At 35.1% G+C, this 16,194-nt stretch overlaps 1 protein-coding gene across 4 annotated transcripts in view; it reads left to right on the plus strand.

Moving 5' to 3' along the window:
- Nucleotides 1-16,194, plus strand: part of WDR4 (WDR4 tRNA N7-guanosine methyltransferase non-catalytic subunit) — a 75,559-nt gene that overhangs the window by 43,825 nt on the left and 15,540 nt on the right. For all 4 annotated transcript variants that reach the window (XM_074213909.1, XM_074213907.1, XM_074213910.1 and 1 more), the window contains 3 exons: nt 5,560-5,620; nt 6,282-6,380; nt 11,983-12,047. In XM_074213909.1, the coding sequence (XP_074070010.1) occupies nt 5,560-5,620; nt 6,282-6,380; nt 11,983-12,047 (225 nt within the window). The remainder of the gene's footprint in view (nt 1-5,559; nt 5,621-6,281; nt 6,381-11,982; nt 12,048-16,194) is intronic.

The following is a 16,194-nucleotide window of genomic DNA, read 5'->3' on the forward strand; positions in this document are numbered from 1 at the left end:
GTCAAAAAGGTTACAATCTTTTTGAAACTTAGACTCCTCATTCTTTCTCTCCTCTCATTTCTAAAAAGTTGTGAAACCTTGTTATTTCTGCATCATTGTAGCTCTTGTTTCTTTACTATTCACTCAGTCTCCACCCTCCTTCAAACTTTTTATCACATTGTACTTTGTAAGATAGCCTCCTAATTAGACTTTCTGACTTACCTCTCACTTTAAAATCCATCTTTCTCGCAGCTGCCCAAGTGATTTTCAACTAATTCTACTTGTTCTCTATGAATACTAGGATCAAATATTTCATTTTTAGCTTCTATTTTGAGTAAGGTTTATAATTTACATAATTATTAATACTTTGTTAGAGATATATATATACACACACACACACACAATTAAGTATATACACATGTTGATGTGGCTCATTTTTTTTTTTTTATTGTTAGACATGCAGAACCTGAAGTACTTAGAACTCACTGCTCTAGACAATCTTCCTAAATAGAGATCAGTTTAAAAAGACTTTAGGGTGGACTTATTTGACATATAAATCATTGACAAGTTAAGCATGAACTAGTTTGTTATCTTTAGTAATATAATACTAACACAATTAAACTTAAACTAGTTTAGATCAGATAAAAGATGGTAAGATTTTTTTTAAAAAGTGACAAAATTATAAAACTTATTTCACCCAAGAAATGATTCAGGCTAAAAATACAATTACATTTTAAAATCATTTTGATAAATCTGTCTTTTTTTAAAAACATTATATTTAATATTTATTCTCATTTTGTACAAATAATGTTTTTTATACATTAATAAAATATTCTTGTGCAAGAGTAAACAAAATTCCCCCTCCCCCCAAAAATACAGACTTGCTTGAGCGATAAATTAAATGGGAGAGAAAAAAATTAAAATTAAAAAAGATAATAATAATTGTAGGTATGGCCAGGTGGCGCAGTGGACGGAGCACCAGCCTTGGAGCCAGGAGCACCAGAGCCCACATCCAGACTCATACACACAACAATCACCCAGCCATGTGACATGCAAGCCACCCCAACCCCACTGCCCTGCAAAAACCAAAAAAAGAAAAAAAAGACCCAAAATAAAATAGTAATAATAGTAGGGGTGGCTGGGTGGCAGACAGAGCATTGGCCCTTGAGTCAGGAGCACACAGGTCCAAATCTGGCCTCAAGACACCCAATGATCACCCTGCTATGCGGCCCCAGGCAGGCCACCCAGCCCCATTTGCCCTGCACCCCCCCCAAAATAATAATAAAAAAAAATGCGCTTCAGTCTTTGTACTAACACCAAGAACTCTGCCGTAGGTGGATCACATTCATTATTATATAATAAGTCCATCACAAAAGTTACTTCCATATTTTTCCACTGTTGCCATTGCTGATCACAACTCCCTCCTTTCGTATTTCTCCACTACCATGTACTCTATTTTCTCTCTCCTTTCACTCTGACTCTGCTGTAGGGTCGCTGAGTGGCGCAGTAGACAGATCCCTGGTCCTGGGGCCAAGAGGCCCTGAGTCCCCATACCATCCCTTAGGCCCAGACTCCACCTGGCCCTATGGTACTGGACAGGCCATCCAATCCCAGCCCCTTGCTAGAAGTAAAAAAGAAAATGTGTTATATGTGACCACTCTCCCCCCATGGTCCATCCTCTCCTCCTTCATTCACATCCCCACCCCTTCCCCCTGCTGTCCCCTCCTTACTCCAGTTGTCTATACCCCATTGAGTATATATGCTGTTTCCTCTCCTAACCCTGATGAGAGTGAAGATTCCCTCATTCCCCCTTTCTTTCCCCCCCTTCCATATCATTGCAATAGCTGATTGAATAAAGAAAAATCTTATTATATGAAATATCTTGGCTTATTCCCCCTCTCCTTTTTCTTTCTCCCATTACATTTTCCTTTTTCTATTGACCCCCATTTTTACACCATATTTTATCTTCAAATTCAACTTTCTCCTGTGCTTCAACTATAAAAGCTCCTTCTACCTGCTCTGTTAACTGAGAAGGTTCATATGAGTATTAATCATTAGTGTCATTTTTCTATACAAGAATACCTGCAGTTCATCATCATTAAGTCCCTCATATTTTCCCCTTCTCCAATCTATGCTTTATCTGAGTCCTGTATCTGAAGATCAAACCTTCTGTTTAGCTCTGGCCATTCCAAAAGGAACATTTGAAATTCCCTTGGTTCATTGAAAGTCCTTCTTCTTCCGTGGAAGAGGACATTCAGCCTTGCTGGGTAGTTCATTCTTGGCTGCATTCTAAGCTCTTTTGCCTTCCGGTATTTTATATTCCAAGCCCTAGGAGCTTTCAGTTTAGTTGCTGCTAAGTCCTGTGTGATCCTGACTGCAGCTCCACGATATTTGAATTGTATCCTTCTGCCTGCTTGTAGTAGTTTTTCTTTGACTTGGGAGTTCTGGAACTTGGCTATAATATTCCTAGGGTTTGGTTTTTTGGGATCTCTTTCTTGGGGGGATTGGTGGATTCTCTCCATTTCTATTTTGCCCTCTGCTTCTAGAATATCAGGGCAATTTTCCTGTAGTAATTCTTTTCCTGGTCATGACTTTCAGGTATTCCAATAATTTTTAAATTATCTTTCCTAAGTCTGTTTTCCATATCAGTTGTTTTTTTCAATGAGATGTTTCACATTTTCTTCTAGTTTTTCATTTTTTTGGTTTTTGAAGTATTGATTCCTGATTTCTGGTAAATTCATCAATCTCCCTGAATTCTATTGTCTGAAGGATTTGTTCTCCTCAGAGAGTTTTCTTATCTCTTTTTCCATCTGGCCAATTTTGCTTTTTAAAGCATTCTCCTCCTCAATAACTTTTTGAACTGTTTTATCCATTTGACCTAAGCTGATTTTTAGCGTGCTATTTTCTTCAGTATTTTTTTGGATTTCGTTGACTAAGCTGCTGACTTCATTTTCATGTTTTTCCTGCATCTCTCATTTTTTTCCCCAGTTTTTCTTCCCTGCATCTCTCTCATTTCTTTTCCCAGTTTTTCTTCTATCTCCCTCCTTTGATTTTCAAAGTCTTTTTTGAGCTCTGTCATAGCCTGAACCCAATTTGTTTTTCTTGGAGTCTTTAGATGCAGGAGCTTGTGCTTCCTCATCTTCAGACTTGAGTATTTTGATCCTTCTTGGGCTCATTTGCAAAATATTTCTCAGTGGTGTTCCTCTTATTTCTCTACCTGCTCATTTTCCTAGCCTTAGCCTGTTTTGGGGGGTGCTTCCTCAGCTTTTGGGACACTCCCACAAGGGTCTCAGTGTGTGAGGCTCTGTCCTCCCTCCTGGTCTGTGAATGACCATAAGAACCTCTCTCTGCCATGGGGCTGAGGTGGGGGGCCCCTGTTGTTCTATGGGGGGGCCTAGACTGGGATCAGGAACTGAATGTGGTCAGAGCCCCAGAGTCCTGTTCCAGGGGCAGAGGACAGAGCTCTGCAGTCTCTTTTTCTTCACTCCCCTCCCTAGGTTCAATGGGCTCATGCCCTGGGGGCTCCTGCTTACCAGTTCTGCCTGCTTCTGTTTCCTGGATGTGGACATGCTGCTTATTGTGTGCCCTGAGGGCTGGACTTCTGGTGCTGGCTCTGGCAGGGGTCCCCCACTGTTCCCTCAAAGTGTGCCTGGTGCTCCCCGGCATGTAGCTCAGGAAACTTCCATGCTGCTGTGAGCTGAGGCTCCCAGTGCCCTGGGGCTGCCTCCAGGAGGCTGAAGTTCTTCCCCTCTGGCGGCCCGCCCTTCCGACCCCGGGGAGCAGAGCCTTTCTGCTTTTTTTCCAGGTTACCTTGAGTAGGAGCACTGCCTCATTGGGTCCCTCTGTGGGTTCTGTGTCTCGAAAAGTTAGAGTCCTTAGTTTCAAAGATTTCTGAGAGTGTTCCTAAGACAAGATCTGCTCTTCTCGCCATCTTTGCTCTGCCCCCAATAAATCTATGTCTTTAAGCTCTATGTTGAAGTGTTTCGGAACTAAGATGTCTCAGATGTATCTTAAATCCTCGGTCTTGAAATCAAGGAAGATAACTTTGCTATTCCATAATAGAATTACAAACTCTTAGACTTAGGCTTTTGTTCAATTTTGCAGCAATTTGAGAAAAAAATTACGTATAAATAAAAGGTGTCCTGCTATTACTGTAATTGTTAACCTGGATTGTGGAATGGAAAAAACGAACTCTTATGTCACACACATGAAATAACCTGTCAGGTCTTTATAAATCTTATATTCATACACACAGTTTCAGACCTCTGGAGAAGGTTTCTTAGGTCAAGGAGGAGAGATTTGGGAAAAATTATTCCAATACTTATAATGATTGTGAATCTGAAATAGGAAAGATGATATCATCAGTTAGGTAGGTTATCCAACTTTTTGATCTCAAGACCCTTTTATACTTTTAAAAATTGAGTACCCCTTTTGTTTATATGAGGTTTATCTCTAAATATTTATTCAGTTAGAAATTACTTATTAACTAAAAATAGTAAAACTACCACATGTTAACACAAATACATTTTTTATGAAAAACAACTTTTCAAAAGATAGTCAAAAAATGATATTATTTTACATATTTTTACCGATTTATTGTATGAACTTAAAAGAAAAGAGCTGGCTTCTGTTGTAGTATATCGTTTTGTTTGAAGTAGATGAAAATCTGGCCTCATACATATATGTAGTTGGGAAAGTATAGGAATATTTTAATAGGGAAGTAAAGTCTTGGTTGAATTATGAAAATAATTTTGACCTTGTGAACTCTATAAAAGGGTCTTGGGGGTGGCTAGGTGGTGTCGTGGATAAAGCACCAGCCTTGGAGGCAGGAGTACCTGGGTTCAAATCCGTCTCAGACATTTAATAATTACCTAGCTGTGTGGCCTTGGGCAAGCCACTTAACCCCATTTGCCTTGTAAAAACCTTAAAAAAAGAGAGAGACTGTATATAGTGATAAAAGATAAAAGCCCCAGGCCAGAGCTATGGGGAACATTCTATAAAAGGGTCTTGGGTACCCCAGGGCCTGCAGACCCTAGTTTGAGAATCAAGATTCTAGAGAATTAACAGTTGTGAAACATACGATAATATCCTGATGTCTACATATCCCATCGTAGAAATCTTAACTGCTGGTTGTGTTATTTGGAGGCATCAAAGAACAGCACAAAAAGAATAGCAGGAGATTGCACACTATGGAGGGAAGAGCTTAGGGGACTTGAGTTCCAATTCATATTCCACTATTTGTCTGACCTTGTGTAAGATTCAGCTCTCTGGGCCTCTGAAACTTCAAATGATGAGTGAGAGGAAATGAGTTCACATTAGATTATCTCTAAAATATACCCTGACCCTAAAGACTATGGTACTACTAATTTTGTGTATGTGTTTTGTCATGAAATTACTAAATAATTCTCTCTTGTTCTGTTTTTATTAATTTTGGGGGGTAGTTATTGATAAAGGAGAAAGTTATTTTCTGAGAGTAGTTATGTCTTTGTTTTGTGTCTATTTGTTTGGCAATGAGCATGTTTGGTATAGAAAGCTCAACTGAAAAGTTTAAGGTCTTTATGTGAATCTTTTTATTCTTAGGTTTGTGAGTAGAATATTTGTGGTGCCAAATCATCCAGATCTGTTATTATCTACTTCCGGGGTAGGTATTTTCATAATTTCTTTTTTTTTTTTTAATAAGATATGTATGTGACTTGATGCTACAGTTAGAGATTCTTTTAGAGGTAGATTTTTTGTTTGTTTTTATTCAGTACTCCTGCAAAATAGGAGTTTATCCCCCCCCCCCCCCAAGATAACCACTTAACTGTAGTTCTTGTTTTCTGCAGTTAGACAAAAAGGAGTAATTTCATGACCCTTTTAATTGATCCTGACATGGACTTAATTTATGTTGATTACAGTCATGATTTTTGAAACACCATCGTTCTCTCAGATGAAGGAGATGAAAGAGATACCTGAATCTCTGGAACATTTAGATTCTACAAAAGTGCACAATTAGAAAATTTAGATTGTAGCATTCTTACCTTAGCAAGGTACCATGGTTTATTGTTCTACTATCTACTGCAATGAATGACTCATCTTCAGGTAAGGTTACCCAGAAGTTTTGACATCTGAGATCAGAAAGCAAACTTTAGCCTAACCTAACATCCTGAAAAGCCTTTGAGTATGGACCTAATAATGTAAATTGTAAAATATGTACAGTGTAAAAACAATTTTAAATTAATTTCAAATTAAATTAATTTAAATGTGGTATGCAGTGGATAGAAGCTAATAATAATAAATTTATCTTTGTTGAACTCATGTAGGACTGTACTCTAAGACTCTGGGAATACAAAGTAGGAAAAGAATTGCAGTGCTTTCATCTTAACAAACTGAGAAATCCTGAGGCGACTCCATTTGAGAAGGTAGGGTTGTGATTTTAACCTTATTTTTGTTGACATATTTCTGTCTTATTGAGTTGCATTTCTATAAAGTAAAAGGAAAGATAAGACTTTAGTAATAATATTGGACTTCTTTCAGCGTTAATTTAATTTGTTAAAAGAAATATTTAGTTATTACACAAAGAAATCATTTTATTAATTATTATGTTGTCTAATCTTACTTAGGAATTGATTCTATTTGCCAGGATCAGCCAGCAAAAATTTAAAGATCTTATAAAGCAATGTCTTTGAAAATAATAAGGAATGGGGTTTCAAAAGCAATTAGTGCTGTGGTAGATTTAATATTGCCATGCTAAAAATATTTTCCAGTCTTTTAAAGGCATTTTTTTGGTAGATATATTGTCCTAATATGATAGTCAAGGCATTATAATCACTCCGTTTTATAGTTAAGGAAACTGAAGTGGAATAATGCTAAATTGCTTATTCTGCTATGTGTTTTTTTTAATTTATTTAAGGTAGTGGGGTTAAGTGACTTGCCCAAGGTCATACATTAAGTGTCTGAGATCAGATTTGAACTCAGATCCTCCTGACTCAAGGGCCATTGCATTATCCACTGTGCCACCTAGCTACCCCCTCAAATATGTTTTCAAATGATATGTATATAGTAGATAAAAAAATTAGATTTGACATGAGAATTCCGTGTTCAAATTCCTTGATGTAGCATTACATAGTAACCATATATTATGTTTGAATAATGTCTCATGTATATGAATCTTAGAATTTAGGTTTTTCACTAACACTAGAAACCAGGAAGTCAGTGTAATGATTGTTTGAGTCTTCCTCGATCTTTCATGGGCATTTTAGTTTCCATCATATATCAAATTTTTAGAAAGTTATTTTCATTTTTAAACATTGGAATCATCTTTTCCTTTAGTATTTTTATTATGCTGTTTTCTATGATTTCTTGTTTATAGTGGATCCTCATTGGATCAGTGACAAATGCCCCATATCTCTGATTGCGAAGCATATTTAATGTTGAAAATGTTTTCAGTGCTTTTTTGTGTACTCTTATGATAGTGACAGTCATGGTGAATTATCTCAGAGCTCATGAATTGAACTTTTTTTGTCTGAATATATGGCTTTAAGCCATTGTATTCAGTAGGACAGGGGACTCAAAGGCCCATTTCAGATTATGTAACATAAATTTGTACTGGACCCAGTCAATCGGGTTTCATTTATTTTCTCTAGCTTTTCTCTAGCCCTTGAGTTAGAGTAAAGACAGCAGGTGTTGGGTGTATGTTGAGGCATTGAAGGACTTGATAAAGAGACAAGCAACTTGAAAGAAAAAAAATAATGTAGAGTTGAACTTTTTAACCAAAGCATCAAGATTGGAAAGAGAGAAAAGTGTAGCCAATGAGGGGGTACCTAATTCCTTTTACAGATCAACTTCTGTACTCTTTAACCAGCATGAAAGAGTTTGGATTAATATTACTTTGTTATGCAACTGATGATAGGTTCTCATTTCTTACTCCCCCTCCCCCCCCCTTATTTCTCTGGAGATTTTTGACCTTTTGTTCTTATAGATACATTTTATATAATTTTTCTTTTTTAGGTTTGTAAAGTAATCCTTTTTGATTGTGTGTGCACTGATTAAATAAACTTATTTAGTTTGTATTTTCATTTCTTGCCTCTCTCTGACTCATGTACAGTAATTAATGTTTTTCCAGTTAGTTCATTCTATCCTTATTTGTGTAAAAAGTATTTTGTAGTTGTATTCATATAGTTTCTATATGTGCCTTAGTAGGTGGATGTTTTATTTTAATTATTTTATATATTCTGTAGTTTTTTTGAGTAAATGTCCTCTTGGGTTTTGTTTGTTATATTAGAAAATCTGATTGTTTGTGTCAGTTTAATTTATATGAATTGCTATTTTTGCTGCCATTATTGTTTTCAACTAATTTAAAAAATTCTCTAGGATTTACTTCTAGGCCTTATGTAAAAGGGATCATAATTCTATTTCTTCATTGCTAGTCTTAGTCTCTCAGTTAATTTTTCTTAGATTATTAATATACCTAGCATTTTTATCACTGAATATCCTCATTTGAAAGACCCCTCTAGCCTTCTTTTACTGTCTCTTGGCTTGAAATAGGTACTATTTTCCTCATTAAGAAAAGATACAATTATCTCCATATATCTTAATGTTTTAAAATGGGCTTTGCATATATTAATATAATTTTATGCTTTTTAAATGATTTTATTGATATTCTTATTTGATGATTTTCCTGATATTAAACCAATTTTGAAATTCTGGTATAAATCTTATTTTGTCCTAGTGTTTAATTTTTATTTTTTTTGTATCTTAATAACTATTTAAAATTTTTGCATAAGTATATTTAAGAATATTAGTTTACATCACTTGTACAAAAATATAGCAGCCCTGTTTGTGGTGGCAAAGAATTGGAAATTAAGTAAATGTTCTTTAATTGGGGAATGGCTTAGCAAGCTGTTGTATATGTATGTCATGAAACACTATTGCTCTATTAGAAACCAGGAAGGATGAAAATTGAGGGAAGCCTGGAGGGATTTGCATGAACTGATGCTGAGCGCGAGATGAGTAGAACCAGAAAAACATTGTACATTTTAACAGCAACATGGGAGTGATGATCAACCTTCATGGACTTGCTCATTCCATCAGTGCAACAACCAGGGACAATTTGGGGCTCTCTGCAATGGAGAATACCATCTGTATCCAGAGAAACAACTGTGGAGTTTGAAAAAAAACCAAGGGCTATTACCTTAAATTTAGAAAAAAGGGGCGGCTAGGTGATGCAGTGGATAGAGCCATCAGCCTTGGAGTCAGGAGTACCTGAGTTCAGATCTGGCCTCAGACACTTAATAATTACCTAGCTGTGTGGCTTGGGCAAGTCACTTAACTCCATTGCCTTGCAAAAAAAAAAAAAAACCCTAAAAAAAATTTAGAAAAAAAACTGATATCTTATTGTCTGATCTTGCTATCTCTTATACTTTATGTTTCTTCCTTAAGGATATGATTTCTCTCTCATTACACTCAATTTGGATCAATGTATAACATGGAAACAATGTAAAGACTGACAAGTTGCCTTCTGTGGGGGGTGAGGAGAGGGAAGTATGATTAAGGGAAAAATTGTAAAGCTCAAAAATAAATAAAATCTTTAATAGAAAGGAAACAAAAGAATATTGGTTTAAGGTTTGCTTCTTCTGTTCTGTCTCTTTCTAGTTTAGGAACCCAGGCTGTATTTTAGATAGAAAGAACCTAATAGGGGTAGCTAGGTGGCGCAATGGATACAACACCATCCCTGGAGTCAGGAGGCCCTGAGTTCAGATCCAGCCTCAGACACTTAATAATTACCTAGCTGTGTGACCTTGTACAAGTCACTCTTAACCCCATCGCCTTAAATAAGTAAAATTTTAAAAATAAAGGGCCTTGTAATCGCTTTTCCTATTTTTGTAAACAGTTTATGTACTATTCTTTGAATAGTTGAGACTTGTTTTGCTTGTAAATTCATCTTGTTCTAGAATTTTTCCCATTTGAAAATCCATTTGTAACTTGTTCATATTCTTTTTCTATACTTAAATTATTTAGATTCTCTGTAGCATCTGGACATTTCATGCTTTTTCAAGTATTTTTTTGATTTTTATGATGTCAGTTTTATTGACAGTAAGACAGCATACTGTTAGTTTCCTTTTTCATTTGTTATGAATTATTTTATTTTATTTTTTTGCAAGGCAATGGGGTTAAGTGGCTTGCCCCAAGGCCACATAGCTTGGTAATTATTAAGTGTCTGAGGCTGGATTTGAGCTCAAGTACTCCTGACTCCAGGGCCAGTGTTCTATCCACTATGCCACCTAGCTTCCTCCTCTTTTTTTTTTTTTTGAGAGTGATTTTTTTTCCCCTTTCTTTTTTCTTTAAAATTAGAATAAGTAATGGTTTATCTTGTTCATTTTTAAAATTTATTCATTCAGTTTTTTTGTTTTTTGCTTTCAGTTTTGTTAATCTTTTTCATTTTTAGAATTCCTATTTGGGTGTTTTTTTCTTTGCTTCTTAATTGCATGAACAATTTATTGCTTTTCATTTCTTTTAATGAACTTGTTTAATGTTTATAAAAAATTTTCCTTACAGACTACTTTCGCTGCATCCCTAACATTTTGAGATGTCTCTTTATTTTCTTGGAAATTTTCTGTTGTTGCTGCGATATGTTACCGTACCTACCAATCCCTTGGGATTAAATTACTTTTTAAAATTTATTTTAAGCTATATTCATAATTTCTTTATTGAATATAATTTTTGTTGTGAAGTTAATAAAGGATATGTTTCATTTTTTTGTATTTAAATATTATTCCATTTGATACATGTATATTAATCATTGATAATATTAGCTTTAACTGTTGGTGGTATAGAGGATAGAGCACTGGCCCTAAAATAACTGAATTTAAGTCCAGCCTTGGATACTAGCTGAGTAATCCTGGACAAGTCATTTAACCCTCTTTACCTCAGTTTCTTCATCTGTAAAATAAACTTGAGAAGGAAATGGCAGGAAAACCCCAAATGGAGTCATGAAGCGATGGGCACGACTGAAAAAAAAAGACAAAATATTGTTTATAATACTTTTTTATTATGTAATATAATCTGCCTTTTTATCTCTTATAATTGCTATTTTTATTGTTGCCTTTTGGAGATCATGATTATTACATGTGCTTCTTTTAGTTTACCTTATTTGTTTTTTGTTTTTGTTTTAGTTTTTGCAAGGCAATGGGGTTAAGTGGCTGGCCCAAGGCCACATAGCTAGGTAATTATTAAGTGTCTGAGGTCAGATTTGAACTCAGCTACTCCTGACTCCAGGGCCGGTGCTCTATCCACTGTGCCACCTAGCCCCCCTTTCCGTTTACTTTAAACAATAGATTTTTTTCTCCACATTTTTCCTATTACTTGTATTGCTTTCAACTTTAATTCTTTCTCTTTAGGTAGTTTTAGAAAGAAAATCTGTTAATGATCTCTTTGTTTTATTGTTGTTTTTGCTTATTTTATGTGTTTTCCCTTCTCTTTCTCCTTTATGGGGTGTTAAGAGATAAATAATTTTTTCAAGTCAGGTTATCTTGCTAGATATTCTTAAAATGCTTCTCTTTTTCTTAGAATATTCATTGTTTCAATTAATGATTATTCTCTTCAGAGATTTCTTAGGGTTGCACAATAGTATTGTGTTATTTGAATTTCTTTTCTCCTGGTCACTTTGCAGAACTTGCTGGAATTTTTCAAGACTGAATGAGTCTTAGAATAAGCAGTATAAGAATTTTTCTGTAGATTTTTTTGATTGGGTTTTTGTTTTTGTGTTTAGGAATTTTGGGCAGTTTCAGACTTTTAATCCTATATTATCTGTGCATCCTGTTGATTTCCTTTTATGGAGGTTTCCTTTCCTCATTTTTTTTTTGATACCCCCAACCAATTTATAAGTGTTAACTTTCATTCTAGCCCACTGTCTGAGAATCAATTGATAAAAGTTCTGATTATAGAAAAGCAAGATACTTTGTGAACTTCACAACATTATAGAAATGTAAACTACTATGCTTTTTTTCTCCCTTTTCCCCACAGAATTTTGCTGTTTCAAGGATAACTTATTGTTGCCAAGAAAACTGCATTGCCATTTTATGTGACTGGTAAGCTATCAAATGATCGTTATTACTCTTCCTTATGACATACCATAAATCCTGGAAGTTGTAGTGTACCATGACTTTCAGGCATATGACATGGCTAATGGAGTAGTGTCATTAAAAATGGGCCTTCATCTTTGAGGCAGGAACATCTTTGGAGTCATTAAAAGAACTGTTTTGTTTAACTTTGACCAATTCCCTGTCCATTTGCATTATGTAACTGAGGTGTAGGTAAATAGGTTGTATGAGCTCCATAGATTTATCATCTATCTCCATGTTATTTTCTGAACAATAAACATTCTAAATGTAGTTGTTTTTTGCTATATTCCTGGTTTGTCCAAAATTTTCACTACTCCACAGGTGGCAGTAAAGAGGTATATGTGGATGTGAAAAGTCTACTGTGAAGATCCCAAATGACAGATTCATCCAGGAGATAGATAGTAGTGTGGCTTTATGGCAAAAGTTTCAGAATAACTGTTCTATGTTACATATATGCCACTTGTGGTACTTTTGTAGTATTAAAGGGAAGCAAGATCATTGAAAACTGCTCGCCTCTCCTCCTTTGTGTCCTTGCCATGAGAAGACATAGAAAAGCGTCACAAAGGGTGCATGTTCACAGGTGAATAGCAATCTTCATAATTGAAGGGATTATTCCCTTAAATAAAATCACAGATCTGTTTAAGAATTTTGAGTTTGGGGGTGACTAGATGGTGTAGTGGATAGAGCACTGGCCCTGGAGTCAGGAGTACTTGAGTTCAAATCTGGCCTCAGACACTTAATAATTGCCTAGCTGTGTGGCCTTGGGCAAGGCACTTAACCCCATTGCCTTGCAAAAAAACCTAAAAAAAAAAAGAATTTGAGTTTACTTATATCCAAAAAAGGAAAGTGATGCATTGTGGAGGGCATGTGGTAAAATTATACATTTATGTAATATTTCTGGAGAGCAGTTTGAATCTATGTTAAAAGAATTATAAAGCTGCATACCTTAAAAGAATTATAAAATTGCATACCCTTTGATCCAGCAATACCACTATGAGGTCTCTATCACAAACAGATCAAAAAGAGGTGGAAAACGACCCCAAATGAACAAGAAATATTTATAGCAGCTCTTTGTAGTGACAGAGAATTGAAAATTGAGGGGGATATCCATGATGGAGTACTATTGTTCCATAAGAATTGATGAGTAGATGGATTTCGGAAAAGCCTAGAAAGACTTACATGAACTTAAGGCTGAGTGAAGTGAACAGAACCAGGAGATCATTGAGCATATTAAGAGCAACATTGTATGATGATCACCTATGATAGACTTAGCTCTTCTCATCAGTACCTCGAGCAAAGACTTGTGATTGGAAATGCCATCCACATCCAGAGAAAATCCATGAATTCTTAATGAAGACTAAGAATACTATTTTCACTTTTTAAAATTGGTTTTATTATTTTTTTCATGGATTTTTCACCTTTTGTTCTGATTCTTGTTTTACAACATGATTAGCATGGAAATATTGTTAAGTATGATTATAAACATATAATCTGTATCAAATTACTTGCTGCTGTGGGGAGGGAAGGAAGGGAAGGGAAAAAATGTAGAACTCAAAGCTCTTACTAAAAATCAATATTGAAAATTATCTTTGGGGTGGCTAGGTGGTCTAGTGGATAAAGCACCTGCCTTAGAGTCAGGAGTACCTGGGTTCAAATCCGGCTTCAGACACTTAATAATTACCTAGCTGTGTGGCCTTGGGCAAGCCACTTAAGCCCATCTGCCTTGCAAAAAAAAAAAACCTAAAAAAAAGAAAATTATCTTTATATAAAATTGGAAAAAAATTAAGAAAAAAGAATTTGAATATTCCAAAAATAGGGGAGATTGCCCTTTTTTATTTCAGTAGACTTTTCCTCTTTTATCTGGATGCTATATGACTTCTTTTACTTTAATTGGTTTTTTAATTTTACAATTTTTTTTACCCAATCTCGCTTCCTTCCCCTCATGCTATATGAATTTAAAGCTAAATTTTGATTTGTAAAATCTTAATAATTGCTTCATTGTTGGGATGCCTCCTTCCAGTGAATTTGGGCTATTTCATGAGAATGTGTAAACATACACTGTCTGCTTTATTAATAGTAATTGTAATTCACTGCTTTAGTGGATGTGTGACCTTTTTATTATGTTTATTCTCTCCATTTGATGCAAATCATAACCCACTTTCTCATCTTGTGTAATTTGTTCATGTCCTTCCCATAAATTTGTCTTAAGGACAAATCATCCATTGGACTTGAAACCAACCACTAGAATTTTTATATACACGCAGGCATGTGCACACACACACCTCCACCAATTTTATATATAAATACCAATTCTTGGACTGCCCATTCTTTATTTTTACTACATTTTCATTAACCTCCTTTCCTGATTCTATATTTTTTTAAGGTTTTTGAAATGGGGTTAAGATTAATATTTAAAGGAGGAACATGGGATTGACAGAATTATCTTATAGTTTCCAAAATGCCTCTAATCTTCTTTTTAACCTTATCTTTATTATCGATAGATTTATATTAAAATGTGGGAAAGGCCTCAAATTGACTTTTATTTTTAGTTTTTTTGCAAGGCAACGGGGTTAAGTGACTTGCCCAAGGCATATAGCTAGGTAATTATTAAGGGTCTGAGACTGGATTTGAACTCAGATACTCCTGACTCCAGGGCTGGTGCTCTATTCACTGTACCACCTAGCTGCCCCTCAAATTGACTTTTTCCATTGGCATTATTTCATTTTTTAAAATTTAAATTTATTTTTCCAATTCTCTTTAAAGATAGTTTTCAATATTCATTTTGTAGTTTTTTCCCTTTCCTTCCCTTCCCCCACCCTAGGATAGTAAGTAACTTGATATAGCTTTTATATGTCTGTGTGTGTTTGTGTGTGTGTGTGTGTATCATGTTATACACATTTCCAAATTAATCCTGCTATGAAAGAAGAATCAGAATAAAAGTACAAAACTATGAGAAGGAAAATGCAAAAAAATAAATTTAAAAAGGTGAAAATAGTGTGCTTTGATCTGCTTTCAGATTTCATTGTTCTTTTTCTGGATGTGGATGGCATTTTCCATCACAGATCTTTTAGAGTTTTTGATTTTTGTGACGCTGAGAGGAGTCCATCATAGTTGATCATTGCACAGTGTTGCTGTTGTGGTATATGATGTTCTCCTGGTTCTGCTCACTTCATTCATTCATGTAAGTCTTTCCAGGTTTTTCTGAAGTCTTTCTACTCATTGTTTCTTATAGAGCAATAATATTGCATTACATTGACATACTACAGCTTGTTCGACCATCCCCTAATTGATGGGCATCCCCTCTATTTCCACTTCTTTGCTACCACTTCTCTTTGGGATACAGACATGGGCACATTTCAGCAAAAATAATTGGGACAATCATGGAGTTGTATGAATTTTCTGGCATACTGGGTATTTTGAGTTCAGTAGGAACTGGCAGATGTGTTGAGAATTCATCTCTTGCGACTTGACACCTTTATTTGTTTCTTTTCCCATTAGAGTAACTTTTACCTAGTTATTTAGTTATATTTGTCAAATAGACTAGAATTATTTAGAGAACTATAGTATCTACTACAAATAAAATGATGGAATTTCATATCTTTTATAAATTAAAAAAATTTTAATTTAATTTTTATTTTTCCTGCAAGGCAATGGAGTAAGATGCTTGCCCAAGTTCACATAGCTATGTGTCTGAGGCTGGATTTGAACTTGACTCCAGGGCCAGTGTTCTACTGACTGTGCCACCTAGCTGCCCCAGAATTGCATATCTTTTTGAAAGACTTTTTGCTTGAATATTAAAGTTTTGGTAATTTACAGATGAAAGAGCATCTGGTAACTTATTCTGTAAAAGCAGTCTGTCTTTTAGCAATCAAATTAATAAAAGATCTTAGAATTTATGTTTTGCTTTTTTCTATTCCAATTGTCTAGCACAGTATTAGTAGCCAGTTACTGAGTATTTGTTGAATGATGATATCTTATGCCACAGTCTATTCCTTATAAGAGAAGCTTACGAAACTTAGTGAACTTGGAATTATCCTTAATCCCTTTTAACTGTCTCACTCTGCGGGTTGACCACATTACCTCTGATAAAACAGAATACAACAAGCCATTTTTA

This window comes from Macrotis lagotis, chromosome 1 (assembly GCF_037893015.1).
Source record: "Macrotis lagotis isolate mMagLag1 chromosome 1, bilby.v1.9.chrom.fasta, whole genome shotgun sequence".
Lineage (NCBI taxonomy): Eukaryota > Metazoa > Chordata > Mammalia > Peramelemorphia > Peramelidae > Macrotis > Macrotis lagotis.